The 15,974-nt window shown below is 42.2% G+C and overlaps 1 protein-coding gene across 1 annotated transcript in view; it reads left to right on the top strand.

The window, feature by feature from the left end:
* Positions 1 to 15,974, top strand: part of LOC108578733 (protein groucho-like) — a 101,927-nt gene that overhangs the window by 12,935 nt on the left and 73,018 nt on the right. The window contains exons 3-4 of the mRNA XM_017942110.1: positions 12,061 to 12,167; positions 13,960 to 14,023. Coding sequence (XP_017797599.1) covers positions 12,061 to 12,167; positions 13,960 to 14,023 — 171 coding nt within the window. The remainder of the gene's footprint in view (positions 1 to 12,060; positions 12,168 to 13,959; positions 14,024 to 15,974) is intronic.

Here is a 15,974-nt window from a genome sequence, read left to right as displayed (position 1 = left end):
ATTGCACGACGACTAATTGTTCGTCGAGTCGTCCCATCCGAATTGAAACGAGGAGCGAAAATTGAAATGCTCGCCGGAGGGTCACTTGATTCTGAAATAGAAAAAGTCATACTAGACGGCCGATTGGTAACAATGGATGCCAATGACGAATTTATACTTTCGAGGATGCGACGCGGAAAGAGGCAGGATGCAGTTTTCCCCGTTTGAAAAAACGCGTTTTTCGACCTACGCGCCTCGTCGACGACTCCCAGAGGCGGCCTCGCAGAGACCCGCGCCACTTCAAATTACACGAGAGGGACTTTGTAATCTCGTTTATTTTTTTCGTCGGAGAAAATTACTGTTAAAGAATAACGGGATACTTTTACACTGGCGCGGCGTTGCTCGCGAGAAGAAAGAAGAAAAAAAGAAAAAGGCGCCTTTGTTTTCTTCGCACGAAACGATTTAACGTTGTTAAGTAATAATACGCGAAGTTGTTGCTGTTCTTCTTCTTCTTCTCGAGGCGATGAAAATGCTTTGAAGATTTCGAAGTCGTTCCTCATCGAGACGCCATACTTACTTACTTACTTCTTGCCTTCTTTCGAGTAATGGAAACGTTCCAAAGTTTTTCGTTTTTTCTTTCTTCTTTTTTTTTTTCGCGACGGGAGCAAAACTTCCGGTCGTGTGTATGGGTGCGTTGGAGCCCCGAAATTCTTACGACCTGACGGTGTCAAAAAAGAAAAAAAAAAAAAAGAAAAGAAAAAAGTTGGTAATTCGGGTTTTATAACGCAACCGGTCAGGATCAATGGACGAAAATATATTTTTCAACGCTACACCGTCGTAACATTCTGCTACGTGTCGTACATATTTTTGTAGAATATATGTACGTATACGTATGTATATACAGGCATATGTATACGTATATTATCAAACAAATTTTTCGGTATTTCCGACTCGCTGCATCCGGCAATTTAGTATTTTTGTATACATACCCTGTCGGTACACATGTATTTACAGTTCCTATCTTTATTTAATACGTAAATAGCGGAATTTTAAATAGAATCAAATGTGTGTGTATTTTCCGGTCTGTTTGACGCTGAAAAACATTATTTCTTGTCGGACGAAAAAAAAAAAAAGAGAGAAGAAAAAATCTCATTGTTTTTTCAAGCTTGGATGTTTAAACGACGCGTAGGAGAGAACGGTGATGTTTAATGTTAATAACCGGGTTTAACAGGCAATTCGATGAATTTCTCGTAATAATTTTTGCGCTCGGATTATTTACGATAATGTCGTTATCGACACGCCTGGATGAGGTATTAACGTTTGTTCGTTCGTTCGTCCGTTCGGTACACCTGTACGAAAACACGTATCGGTGAACTGATTATGATAATTGAAATTAAAAAACATGAAAACGTATTGTTACAAGTTGCGTAAATTTTCGACGGATTCTCTTTCCGCGCGGCAAACAACGAACGCGCGTCCGCCCTGTCCGCTTGCTAACTCGCTCTCTGTGTACGCGCGTCCGGTGTTCCAAACGTGTATCCTCTACTCCGAAAAGACGAATAAAAACGATCTGTGCCTGGTCGATGAAAAGCGCTTGGAGTGATTAATCGCGAGGATTAATTAATCGCAGAGAGAGCAAGAAACCGCATGGTTTCGCTGATTAATCCGTCGCTCGCTGCCGGATACGGTGCGCGACGACGTTTCGTGAAATCGTAATCAGACGAATGGTCTTTTTCATCGTCCAATGATGGACTACGATACGTTCACGGGATTTCTACTCGTTTCCTATTATTCTATTGTTCACCGTGTATCGTAAATATACATTGAGCGTTATATAAGTACGCAACTTATTAAACAAATATCGTTCAAATTACTTTACAATATTTCTTCAATATACTTCCTTCGATGTAATTTGTTCAATATGTGTAATGCAAAATAAGTGTTCGTTTCTAACGATTGAAAATGAATCGGTTGAAATTATCCCGCAGATTTGACGTGCATTGAAAAAAAAAGTGACGCGTTTCGTATGTGCGCGTATAAGTGGAAGGAAAGAAAGCCGTTTTCGGCTAGCAGTCCCCGTCGTAATTGGTGGGTTTTAGCGACATAATTCTTGGCCCGGAGGCATATCACAGGCCTATGGGCTTTAAGCCTTCGTCGACGGGTCCATTGGGGTGGTTGCCCACCTCTTCTCATATACACATCGTCCTCTTTCTCGTTGTGTACACGGGGGTGCGGCTCGGGCTTTACCCGACTGTTGGGATCCGTTAGCCTCCGGAGTTTGAGGGTAAGAACGGTATGACAAGCATTTGATGAGGGGACCAACGCCACCCACTGAAATCCCAACGAGTGGTTCTCATTTTAGTTACTCTCGAAACCTAAGTATTCCGTTCTACCATTATTTCACCAATTTTCTTATCTTTCCTTTTTCCATTTGGAATATCTCACTGGTAATCACTACAACCTGTTACCCGTAGAGAAATTACCAATCTTTACGCGAAGCTTACAAAACGAAGTAGAGAGAAAAAGAAAACAAGTCACGTTAGAATATTTAAGGATAATAAAAACGAAGGATGATGTTGAATTCTTGACACGTTGCTCGCGAGCATTGTGTCCCGAAGAATATCCTTTTTCACCGAATGAAAAATTTCTGTTCTAAAGTTCTGACTGACCATTGTTGTCCGTGTTATTCTTGCGAGAAAATGAGTTTCTTAATATGTTAGAAGTAGCTCTTCGTCTAAAGTGAGCATGGGTTGTGGTCTCTGGAAAGGTGGCACGGCGACGAGTCAGCGGGATTTTCTGCCTCCAGCCCATTTATACGCTATTGTGCAGTCGGTGTGCGTTTTTCCTTGGTGACGGACGTGTGGTCGAAGAATGTAACGTGGCCGGGGAAGATTGATCACCACTGCCAACTGTGTCGAGAACGTCGCAACACTCTTGCCACACCGGGGAGTCACCGAGTGTCCTCGCCAGTGATTCTCACCGGACCTAACAGTTTCTCGTTCCGTTCACCTATCCCCTTGGTTAAGAAGGTTGAGAATCACTGGCTGGTTCTTGTCCAACATTTACATTTACATGTCGAACGAGGTTCGACCCTCGGCTATCCTCGTTAAAGCGCAGAAGGGCAGGAGAGAAGGGCATGGTCAGAAATATACGTACACATATGTACATATATTCATATGTACGTGGCCAGAATGGCCGTCAGTGTCATCCGCATGATTGTCGCCTGGCGAATGATGCGTATCGATCAAAGGACCGTTTCTATGAGTTGGCCTTTTCTTACAAAATACACAGATGAAATATACGCGGTTTCTCTCGAGAAGCTGCCCTACTAAATTGGTACATCGTTCTTCGTGCGTTCACAAACATGCAGGGGGGAAAAAAAGTGTACACGTAAACTCGCGACTGAAAATGATTTATAAAAAAATTTGTAAAAAATGAAAAAGTTCTTCGGGATGTATAATTCTGTAAAATTGCAGACGAGCAAATAACTGTCTGTTTTTGTTCGTTCGTATTTTTCGTTGTTCTTTTTTCTTTTTGCATTTTTTTTTTTTCTATCGAAAAAGCTGGTATTTTGTTTTTGATGATTGTCGGTTCGAGGGATTAGTTTTTATTTGTATCAGGGGGTTTGGGAAATAAACAGCTGATGCGTCCTTTTCCCGTATGGTCAGAACGATTACCGACTGGAAATAGAGGCGTGTAAAGTAGACGAAAAGATCGATACAAGTACACGTTCGCTGCGGGTTCGTGTAAAGGTACTACTCCCGCAGTGTTGCCTGGAGCAGGATGCGCGCGAAGGGTGAGGTTCAAATAGAAAAGAAGAAAGAAAAAACTGCCGTCGTTCTTGTAGACGATAAACGTTTCATCCCTCGCGTGACGAAGGCATTTTACTTCGATATCGTCCACGTGGCCGATCGAAGCCACTCGTGATACAATGAGCTTTTTGACCGATCCACCAGATGGCTAGTCGGAGATTCCCTCGATTTGAAACAGTACGTTTGAACGGAACGCCTTGTAGCGTTATACGATATTTATCGTGAGAGGTGAAGCACAACAGTCTTTCCGATCGACAATACGAGTGATTTACCTTTCCAAATTTCTTTTCCACAAGGTACATCGAACACTTCTACATATTTTTCTTAATTTTTTACATTATCATCTTTCGTAATACAAATATTACTTATTTGTTGGAATCGCACGAGAAACTTAACCTCACCAATTCTGTTCGAGTAAAGCCAACGTATACGCCCGTATTTTTCGCCGGTTTCACCATCTATCGACGAGTACGTTTCCACAGACGATAAATCTTGTTTTAGTCGCGCGTAGGTTAAGGGGAACTAGCAACACCCAGGGGTGACTAGCGCATTGTGCTCGGGCAACGATGCTACTCGTACCACACACATATATAGGGCAACTGTATGCTGTGTGTATACAAGCGTACGTTCGTGTGTCGATGCACACACACAACCTTATTAAGAACAACACTGTGTGTGCCCCTGTCGTTGGATCACGTCGCCCTGGGTCTGCGGGAAGCGAGGTTATATTCCGCCGGTCCTCTACTCCGGCGCATTGTGCGCACTGCCATGAAACGTCTAACCTATAATAATCATACCGATATACAAGACGAGCTCCGTAATGTTCGTCTCTCGTACACGGTACACACGACCGTTCCCCGTGTACATGTGCGACCTGAGCGGTAACGCGGCCGTCAATCCGCCATTGCGACATGGACGTGAGGTTACGCGCGTGAACGAGAAGCGAGGTTGCGCTCGTCTCAGTCTCTCTCATTCTCTCTCTCTCTTACTCACTCTCTATACCTACCACCCAGAATGCACCGCGTTCTCGCAAGAAATGGTAGCAAAAGCCGGCTTAACGTTCGATTGCTTGCATATTTTGAACGGATTCCACTGGGCTGCCGGCTGGAATCGTTCCAGTAATATAGATTGTTAATGGAGAAGGAAGACTGATTGCTGTCTGGAAAGGGATTTAGGCTGACTGTCGAAACCTTTGTTTGCTTCGATCGTATTTGTTGGTTAGGTTATCGATGGATTTATGTTTCGTTGAAATTACTAAGTGAAAATAGTTATTTTCTTCGGTGAAAGAAATAATACAGAGTAACAGCGTGTAAGATCGTATTTGTTGGTTAGGTTATCGATGAATTTACGTTTCGTTGAATTTGCCAAGTAAAAACATTTATTTCCTTCGGTGAAAGTTATAATACGAAGTAATAAAGTGTTCAGATATCAAGAGATTCTTCGATAAAATTAGCTAGAAGGTATGTGAAGTGTAATTATTTACTTTTTCTATGTAATATCTTTGTTTGTTTGATACTGCTTACAATCTACGTGCACTTTGCAAATTACTTGAGTCAACTACCGCACTTACGGCGCCGTTACAATTACAAGTCTCGTTTAATCGATAACTTTGCCAATAAGGAGACGTCACTCAATTCGCTGCTGTTAATGGACCAACCGCGGTGTCCCGAAAACTATTGATACACACACTGCACGTGACAGTGTTTAACTATTGAATCGCTCATGGGAAACATAATTCGATATGGGATAACGGTCGACGCTTCTTCTCTGTTGTCGTAACGTTTTAATAAGCAAACGTTGGAAGAAAAATGTGGCGAAATATGTTACTTATTTTATTAGTTTACTCGGTATCGCAACGATGCTTCACGTATTCTGACTGCGCACCTCTGAACGGCAGGAATTTCACCACGTGCTCTCCCTCTCTGCCTTTCACCTTGGTCTTCTTCAACAAGCAAGTCTCTCCCTCCTACTCATCCACCCTCTAAATTCAGTCTAGGTTCCCCTTACAAAGCGTGCCGGTATTTGTTAGCACATTTTATGTCTCGACATTGATTGAGCATACATTTCCCTTCAAGCCGCTTCTCTGGCAGACATTCCAAAATGCTTTCTGTTCTATTACAATGAAACGTTTTCTTTATTGCACGGGAAATTCAATCCCAAGAATTGTCATTATTCTGAAAATTTTTCTCGGGAGAAGAATAAATCATTTAACATATGACGATAAAATTCTAAAAAAATTTTTTTTTTATGGATTTAGAAATTTAACGATTACATCAGGTGTGCAAATTAATTCGGTGCCTTTTCTCACAAACTTTAATATTTATTTACAAAAGATCAGACACAATTTTAATGTTCGAAATGATGTATATTTTGGACGACCTTTTTCTATTTATCGAGTAACTGACGAATTTCTTCTTTAAAAAAAGTATGGTGGTTTGGATTCGATAAAGTCGTCAAGGCTTTGTCAAAAAAGTCACCAATTATTAATTTGTACACGTTGTATTTATAAAATTAATTTTTTTTGTCGCGAGAAGATTGTTTGAACATGGACAAGACGATAGACGAGTTAGGAATGTTATAATATCGAGATGAAAGGATCGCTTATGGAGTTGTTACTTCTTACTCCATCTGCAAATCCAAGCATAACCATTGCTGTATCATTTTACGATCTCCGTACATCATATTCTCGACAGTATAATTACATCACTCGATTCACACACGTACCACCATAAAGAATTACACATCACTTCGGCGGTACTTACACCTGCTTGAGATTCTATTTTTTCTCTCTCTTTTTATCGCAAAATTTACATCCTCGATGCCGATTAAACACACCTTTTTCCTCGTTTTAAAGAATTTCATTTGATCTTGTCTATCGCGATAGAGCGTGTTACACGTTGAAGGAAAATTCTCTCCCTGGATCGTTATCTTAAAGTTTATCGTGTTTACGCGATAACTGGCCACTTGGATCCTCGGTTTCCTTTATTCAACGTTTTATTAACGAACCGGGTGTGTAATTCAAAGACGCGCACGCGCCTCGATCCGGCTAGGCTCTGGCCTGTTATTCGTACGTTGTGGCCGTGTTACGTATAGAAAAGTTGCGCTTATTCGTCGGTGTTCACTGCATATCGATGCATCGATGTTTATTCAAGTGCAGCCGCATCGGCTTCGTACGTCTGACTTTCAACAGCCTCGAAACACGATTTGAATAATTCCCAATAGTGTTGCCTCATCCAATTAGACTCCTTTCCGCGATACAAAATAAGGGAACCGAGCAGCGAATTCGCGCGAATAAGATGAAATAATAAAAAGAAAAGAAAGAAGAAGAAGAAATTTCGCTATCCTGCACAGAACTGAATCTACCGGGTGTCTTAAGATTTTCTGGTCAAACTTCGCCAAAGTTATTCTATTCGAGAAATAAGGAAAAAATTTTGTATAACTGAAAGAGCAAATTCATGATTCTCACACTTTCGTATTGCATTTTTCTCTTCGTATTTTTCGTCACAAAATTAATTTTCTTAATATAAAACATCAACGGAATTTGGTAAAAAAACAATCAAGAAATATGTACGTTCATAGCTCGTTAAAATTAGGAAAAAAGAATGTAGGTATGACTAAGAGTAAGCTCGCGATCCTTACATTTCTGTATTCCCATTTTTCTTCCCATATTTTTCCTCGCGCAATTTACTTTTTTTTTACTGCAAAACGTACCGACGAAATTTGGTAAAAAAAAAATAAAGAAAAAATCGGGAATATCATGTGTATTCACATCTCGTTAAAAATTTGCGGAAATTTGACTCTCCGAACAGAAGTTTCTGCCACGTGTATTTTCATTATTCAAACAATTGTTCGAGGTTCCTGGAACCGAGAACCAAGGTATATATCGATTCCACGAATTCAACCTAGCACACCCGAATCCGTCGGTTTCTTGAAAGTTGTGGACGCGCCCTTAAGGGGCTTCGCGCTTACGTCATCCGATCTTTGGTCTATCCTCGGCCCACCGAAGACCTATTACCTTATTTACGATTCGCACGGCCATTATCTCCCGGCAACAAAGTGAACCAGCCGGTTTTTCGATACGATCCACCGCGTGTAACACACACACACGCGCAGACACAGACAGACACATAAGCAACTACACACATGTATCGACGTTGGAGGAGATCGCAAAAACGCGTACGTATATGGAGTCGTGCTCACGCGTGTTCCTTCATTGATTTCGCCTGGTGTGAAAGGGGAATCGGGCAGACAATGAATACAAAGGCCCAGTGGTACATAGAGACACGAAGCAAAAGCATGCTCTTGTCAAGGCGACCTGGAGAAACGGAAAACTTTTGTCTTCACTCGTTAATAACAGTTTTGACATAACCTGCAGGTAGAAAGAGAGATATAGAAAGAAGGGACGAGGGAGAGGGAGAGTGTGAGATACGGATGATTGGACGGCTTATGAGCGGGCAAAGAAAATTATTGAAAAATTGATTTTTATCATTCGAATCCGTTCCCTTTTGATCAGGGGGGCCGCCGAAGCATCGATGCGTGGACTGATCTTGCGTGCGCCTGTGCTTGAGCGCCGCTGAATATGTGTGATTCGTTAAGCCCAAAGAGGAAAATCCAATAGTCGCGTCAAAGAACGGTCGAAAAAAAAAAAAAAAAGAAAAATAGTAAAGAAGGGAGAGTAATTAAAAAAAGATAATAAAAAGATAAAAAAAAAGAGGAGAGGAACGAAAATTGATATCCCGTCTCGTGATATATATGTATGTATTGTAGATTCGATATTGCGTTAATGCGCGAAACTATGGCGGGATCGTTGTCGTTTAATTAATTAACGTCTGGAACGATTTCGCGGGGATGAATTTCGCGACAAAGGTATACGATATGACGATTAAGGTTATTCTCGAGTGCCTTTGAATTTTTCAACGTCACCCAGATTTTTCGATATTTCCTTCGGGGTGGATTGTTCGAAAATATATTTTCGCACAGTTTCGACGATGTTTCAGGCTCTCTTTTAACCGTGTGGGACGGATAGAGACGAGCGGGGAAATGGTGGTTAATCACGATTTTCTAGAAGCTTTCTCTGAAATTGTAATTACAGGAATTCGGCGAGATCTGATAGGAATAAAGGGCTATTTAGAGAAACAATAAAGTCCGGATAAAGTGGGGAGGGGGCAGTTTTGACGAGGTATGCAAATAACCGCGGTGACAAATGACCCGGTCGACATCTGTCCCCTAAATTTGGCATTCCCCATTTAAGATTTCGTTACGGCATTTATAACACCAGGTTTCCTATCATACTGGCATCGGAGTAATTAAATATCGCGGTTACTTATACCGAGAATTCCCTTTTTCCGCCGGAAAATAGGAACAATGGAATTGCGCTTCGAATGAGATATCGCTGAAATAACCGGCTTAATTCAATTCACCTTTCATAATTTCCTGCGATTAGATCTAGTGGAGAAGTGCCGTACATAATTATTTAATAGCACGATATCGATTTATCTTATTTTTACGCGTGAAATTGTCTCGTTTTTCAACGGTGTCAAAAAGTGCTAAAAAAAACAAATCTTAGGTATTACAAGAAGAAACAAAATCAACGGAGCAATCAAAATTACCACCATCGTGCTATTTTTTCCAAAAAATTTTCACGCTCTGTCACAGAGAAATACTTCTCTGAAAAATTTCTCTTCTCTTAAATTGCACATTTTATTTCACAAGTGTATCTATCGCCTTTTTTTTTTATTGCGACAAAAACAGATGCACGCTAATAATCGACAGTTGCAGTGCGTTAAGTATCGCGGAAACGAGAGAGAGAGAAAAGAGGCAATGAGAGAAAAAAATTTCATATCGATACGCGAGGAATTATATCGTGGATGGGGCGGGCGCGGGCAGGTTGGTCAGATACGCGCGAGAATTTTCATGAAAACGAATTGTCGTTGGCCGTATCACATAACGGATACGTGTACGGGTGGCGGGTTAACCATCGTAACAACAACCTGTTCGATGACTGTTCCGTTTGATGATTGCAACAAGTGAGGCCCACCGGCGTCCTCTTCCCCAACCTGTTCCCAAACCATTTTACCACCGACAGCCACTCCCCGTTTCGAATTCAACAAGTGGCCAAATCATTCTACGCGAGACTATGTAGCGTCGAAAAACTGGGATTTTCCAGCCGGCGGACAGTCATTGACCATTTAACGCCGCGCCGGAATATTTCTCTTTATCGGGAGATTTTGTCATTCGGCATGGAATTCCGCTCCTATCTACACCTCTCTCTTTCCCACCCGCGTGTTTTCCCTCCGACACGCAATATTGATGCTCAATGACGCCGCGTAACCGTATCGGATTAATGATCTGATTGGAAAATGGAATTCCGTTCTTTCCGTTCAACGAGCAAAATGGAAATTATCAAGCGATAGAAATAAAACCGTGGCAGAAGGTATCCTTTAAATTTTCATTGTTGTAATTTTATTTGATCTCTTAATTAGCCACTCTTCGCTCAAATGTTCCTCAGAGTGAGCACTTAACTCGAGTAGTTTTTATCTCCAGATATTTCGATTTTTAGTACGAGTATATGTTTTATTAAAACAAAGCACTTTAAATATCGATCACCGAAACGACATTCGTCCCGTGCTAGTGGCAAGTTGAATATAAAGCGAACCTAGAGATGCACATGTGGCACCTTTGAAGAAAAATAAAAATAAAATTACAATATCGTAAATTGTAACGTAATAAGAGGCGTGTTGTGTATCGTGGAATAAAAGCCCATTGAAAAGCGTTCCCTACAGTTGGATTAGTTTCTCTTAATATTCCCGCGAGCACGTTTCGAGTGTGCTTACGAAATTCGATTGACATCGCCGCAGTGGGAGTATATAGACTTGAACACTACGTATCGTGCTGTATGTTTGTATATACGGCGGTGCTTGTATATGTGTGTAACGTAATCATTACTGTCATCGGAAAGCCCGATCCTTTTCTCCGTAATTTCAACCGGTAGAGCGGCATCGGTATACGCGGCTGAAGAACCCGTAGACACAGACCTCGTGCTACCTGGTGGAATGGGTCTCATTAAGGACGCCTTCATGGCCCTTCATCCTTGGCTCTTCAGGCCTCGGTTCTCCCTCTCAGCCCACGGAGGCGCTCGTCTTTTATACCTGGATGCCCTCTGCTCGCGTTTCTCAGCTCCGTTTCTATGTTTGCGTGCGCCTTATGCGGTCGAAGGCCATTTGATGGTGGTTGCTTGTCATCTTCGACTTTAACCTCGTTACGATTTTACGGCCGTTTCTGGAACGAACGAACGCGCACACCGTCTAGCTTTTCCTTTAAATTTGGATTTGTTAAGATTTATTCTGAATTTATTCCGGCGATTTCAGGGGGTAACCCAAGGTTTGGACGCGACGGTAACGTCGACCGACTTCTCTATCTCTCTCTTTCTTTCTTTCTCATAGTGTGTACACGATTTCCGGCGTAACGAGATTTCTCCGTGGCTCCTGCACCCTTTAACGAGTTTTTTCCACGGATTTCGTAAATAGAGTCCCATCGTTGCGGCAAGACTGTTGTGTCGTCTGTTCGAATTGTGCGAGCCGATAGAAATCTTGCTTGTTAACCTGCCTTGATCTTTTTGTTGCCGGGACTGGAACGCGTTTTTCAGTGGTAGAGCCGGATGTGACGTTGCTCCGGAGGGATACGGTGTTCAATGGTGAAGAGGTTTGCGGTGATTAACGTTGATCCGGACATATGAAATACGTTTTAAATGTCGAGTTGCGTTGAGAATGTTACGGTACGATGTACCTGTAGTTAAAGAAATGTGATTTTTTAAGTATAACAACGCATTTTTGCAAAATTTTATTACAAAATACATAGAAATAGAAAAGTGATTATTTTTCAAAGTAATTTATCATTTACCAACATTTTCTGCTGTCGCTTTTTCACGACAGTATGGGAAGCAAATAAAATACTAATTCAATTGTACAAGAAACAAAGATGTTTATACATTAGTGTTTTAACGTTGAAAATTACTTACCCATTAGCACGTGAAAACGCTCCAGTTCTTACGTTGGTAGAAGAAACGCGTTAATCATCCCCAGATAAAGAAACACAAGCGACGTTCGTGCAGATCGTCCAATCTCGTCCGCGTGCGATACACGCGCGCGTGCATATCTCTCCAGCTAGTGTCTAGCTGATCTATTTTTCGTTCTTTGTCGCGGCTGCTTTGTCGTGTATGCTAATCGAATTCCCTCCTCTTATATATATTTTTTTTTTCCTCCTGTTCCAGGGTGGCGGAGGAAGCGGCGGGGCTGCGGGAGGGCTGAAATTCACGGTGGCTGACACTTGCGAGAGGATCAAAGAGGAATTCAATTTCATCCAGCAACAGAACCACTCGTGAGTCTTTCTCTTTTCTTTGACTCGCCTCGCCTGTTCTCTCTTTCTCTTTGTTTTTCTTTCTCCACCCCTCTTGCACTACCCTCCTCTACCATCTCCTCTTCTCCGTTCGTTTCTCGTCTATTCATCCCTTCCGTCTCGCGCTCGCGTTTCTCGAAGATCCACGATTATTGACGCCGATGCTTGCCTTCGCTGTCTCTTCTACCAGCTTTCTTCTCTTTCTCTCGAACCCTTCAACCCCTTCCCCACAGCTCCGTCAACATCCCTGTTTCGAGGTTGCGTTGCAGAGAGCCAGCCGCCCTGTTGACGCTGTTGCGCGCCGATCGCTTCGGAAGTCTCTTACCCAGGAGAGGAAAGTTGGAATTGTTTGCTTGCGACGGGCCTCTCTTCTCTTGTTCCTAATAGCGCGTCGAACGCGTCTCTTCCGTCCGCGAGTTCTCGCGGATGCAGAGCCCGAGTAACGAGACGAGTGACTTCACCGGAGGGGGGTGAAAATCGAACGGAAATCGTCGTAGGGAAGATCGAACGTCTTTCGTGGAATGTTGGATATTTTTCTTTCTCTTCTACTACCAGTTAGACAACGACAAGTCGAAATCGATTTCTTCCACTTTTGTTTTTCACCTTATTTTTCTATTCCTTTGTACCACCATACGGGCTCTGCTTGCCTCCTCACCTTTTACTCATGCATTCTTTCCGTCTGTTCTTCTCTCCTCGCGTTTGAAATTCTAGGGCAAAAGTTCATCTTTTTTCGGTAAGTTCTCTACACAGAGGTTGCCCGTCTCTTCTATAGGTCTCGGTATGAATTCTTTCGGTTGTGTTCCAACTATTTCGTTCCCGATGCGACAAAGAACACACGCGACGATCGTCGACGATTTATGGTAATTGATTATCAGCCGGTACACGGTTTAATTAATCGACGGAACGTCGAGTAGTGTCCAGATGCAGGAGGCGATGCTGCAACGGTTTAACGTTATTGGAGCAACGCTCACTTTCGAACGGGCCGACGGTGTAATGGGACCGTGTGTACAAATGTCTGCGTTTACGTATCATTAATTATCTTGCGCGGGCACACTTGCGATATCGCGTTGAAACTGCCCCCCGATGGATGGTTATATTTGTGCCTCCGTTGAATATTCCGCGGTACATTCCGCCGACTTCTCTTTCAAACCGTTTTTCCAGAATTTTTCCCTCGTTTCGTCGAATTTACCCATTCGAGAAACGACGCGAATTTGTTTACTTTGGAAAAATCATCTGAAGTTAATTGGAATTGCATCGAAGTTGCAGATTAAAGTGGGTTTTTACCCGAACTTTGCATTCTAACTTTTCCGTAGGTTCGAACCGATTTTCCAAGGCGAATAATGCCTAGAACGATCGTATTTACCAAAATGTCCCCGTAAGTTCCTCTCTTTTATTCACGAGTGGATTTTTTTGCATTTTCCAGCGCGGAGTCGAGTCGTCTACCGCGACCGCTAACGTCGCTGTAATCTCATTTCTTCTTATTCCTTCAGCTTTTTCGCCGGAGAACTCGATCTTACTTTTCCAGAGACACACTGCGCCCTTCCTCCTCGAATTCAAGATGTTGCAAATCCCAAAGGGAAAGGCGCGGCGGCGGTCTTGCTCTTCTATATGTTCTCTTGCGTATATCTGCGCATACGTGTGCACACACGTGTGTACATATATATATACACATATATATGTATACATATACATAAGAATCGTAGACGAGTGCGCACCATTTCCGCTTTAACGCATGTCTGACTCGTTTCGTCCTCAATCGCTTTTCACTTTTCAGACTGAAGATCGAATGCGAGAAGCTGGCCAGCGAGAAGACCGAGATGCAGAGGCATTACGTTATGGTAAGGCACTTTGTAAGTTCGTCTTCACGTCTTTTTATCTTCGTCGAATACGCTTATTCGCCGTAGCTGAAAAGATCGCTCGTGATCGTAAACACCGGGAAGGGAAACTCGATTGGATTGCACAAGACGGACCCGTGTTGTAGAGCCATCCTCTGATACGTGGTTTTTCCTTCGGCAACATCTTACGAATTTACAATCGTTTGAATTTTACAAAATTTACAATTTCACCTGTAAACTACGTTTTATATAAAAACATTCTAGACTTTCCTTTTCTCTTTTCTTTTACTTATCTACATCGTGACGGTATTCGAAGAAGAAGAAGAAGCAAGCTACGATACAAATTTTAGATTAGACAAGTGTTTTTTCTTTTTCGTTTATGATAGAAGACTATTCTTTTTTCTTTTTTTAAGGTTTTAACTTGTGTTTTGGTTAGAGAATGGTAATTTACGATTGTGCCGGAAGAGATTTCGGTTAGTCGAAAGTTTCCTTCCGATACAAGCGCGCCTATTGTGAGAAACTATCGATAGACAGAGCGTAATCGTAGCCACGGAATCGGGTTTTATAAGCAACGAGGTTACAGGGCCATTATTGAGCCCGGTAATCTTTGTCGCAACCCTCCCCGACACGGGGAACGGAGAAAAACGATCGATATTGTTCTCGCTTCATATTGCCGGCTCTCTTCGATTCAGTTCCCATCAGCGCGAAGGCAATTAGCTCAACCAACCGTACTAATCGTATCGTCATCGGTAAGGAGCTTAACTTGGACTTACCTATATTAAAGTGCGGCATTAACGTGGACCAAAGTATTTGCCGCGGGGGTTCCATTTCGTTTCTCGCGTCTTTATTAAATATTTATCATCGAACTAGACGGAACGATTTCGTTCTTTCGGTTTCTTCCGCAAATTTCTCAGCTCTGCAACGTTTTTCAGCCTGTTAATAATTTCAATAGGTGATACATGCGACGATTAATATTATCGGGTGAGAAATTACTTCGCGAATGAACGGTGATAAAATTGAAAAGAAAATTTAATTTTTCTATATAGATATGTGATAATAATTATTGTTAATTTTCTATGTGAAAAAATGGCAGATTATTTTCTCTTTCTTTTATCTTTTCCCTCCACCGTACATCGCCTCACTTTTAATACACTGTTAAAAAGCTTCCCGTGAATTCTCTTCTCCGATTTCACGATTTAATTCGATCACAAGCGTGGATTTTTTTTTACCGTTGGCCAACGAACCTGTAGTTCTTCAACAGCCCTAGGCTCCGCGCCGCGCTATTTCCTCGCGTTTCGTCGAACGATTTTCCGCAGCCATTTCAGGGAGAGTAAGTTTTACGGATTTTCATTGAGCGCTCGAAGAGCTAAGCGAGGGAATAGCTTTTTGTTACTTATTCTTCGAATCCTATGTTGTTGTTTACTTTTATCGCGAATTCCAATCTAAAAATTCTTTCGACTCTGGGAACAGTGTTTTAAAGTTTCCTTGCGTTCGTCGTGAAACAAGAAAAAAAAAAAAGAAAAAGAGTACGTTTAGAAAGTCGAAATATTTTTGAACGAAATAAGGAAAAATTGAAAGATCGAATTTTTCGAAATTCTCAAATACCACCGTACGCAGTTGCAACCAACTTTTCGTACCAACTACACCCGCGTTATTCCGTAATTACGATTATAACGGAGTGAAATACTCGGCCGCACTTTTATTTACGACGAGCGTTAAGAGAGCATTTCCAACAAGGAAGGCAATTTTCGCGTGTTTTGATAGTCCCCGGGATGCACCGGGGCAAGAGAGGGAAAGAAGAGAAGAGCCGCCAAGCTTCTTGCAGTGCTGGAAGCTCGGCCGAGGCGGCCGAAAGAAAAAGGAATCAGGTCGTCTGCTTTATTCGCGTGTATAAATTCACCGATATTTGAGAACGTGCTCTTACGCTGGCCGTTATGCAGTTCTGTAAACTGTT

The sequence above is a fragment of the Habropoda laboriosa genome, unplaced genomic scaffold (genome assembly GCF_001263275.1).
Source record: "Habropoda laboriosa isolate 0110345459 unplaced genomic scaffold, ASM126327v1 scaffold28, whole genome shotgun sequence".
In the NCBI taxonomy this organism is placed as follows: domain Eukaryota; kingdom Metazoa; phylum Arthropoda; class Insecta; order Hymenoptera; family Apidae; genus Habropoda; species Habropoda laboriosa.
The sequence above is the reverse complement of the archived record's forward strand: the minus strand, read 5'-3'. Positions and strand labels throughout refer to the sequence as shown.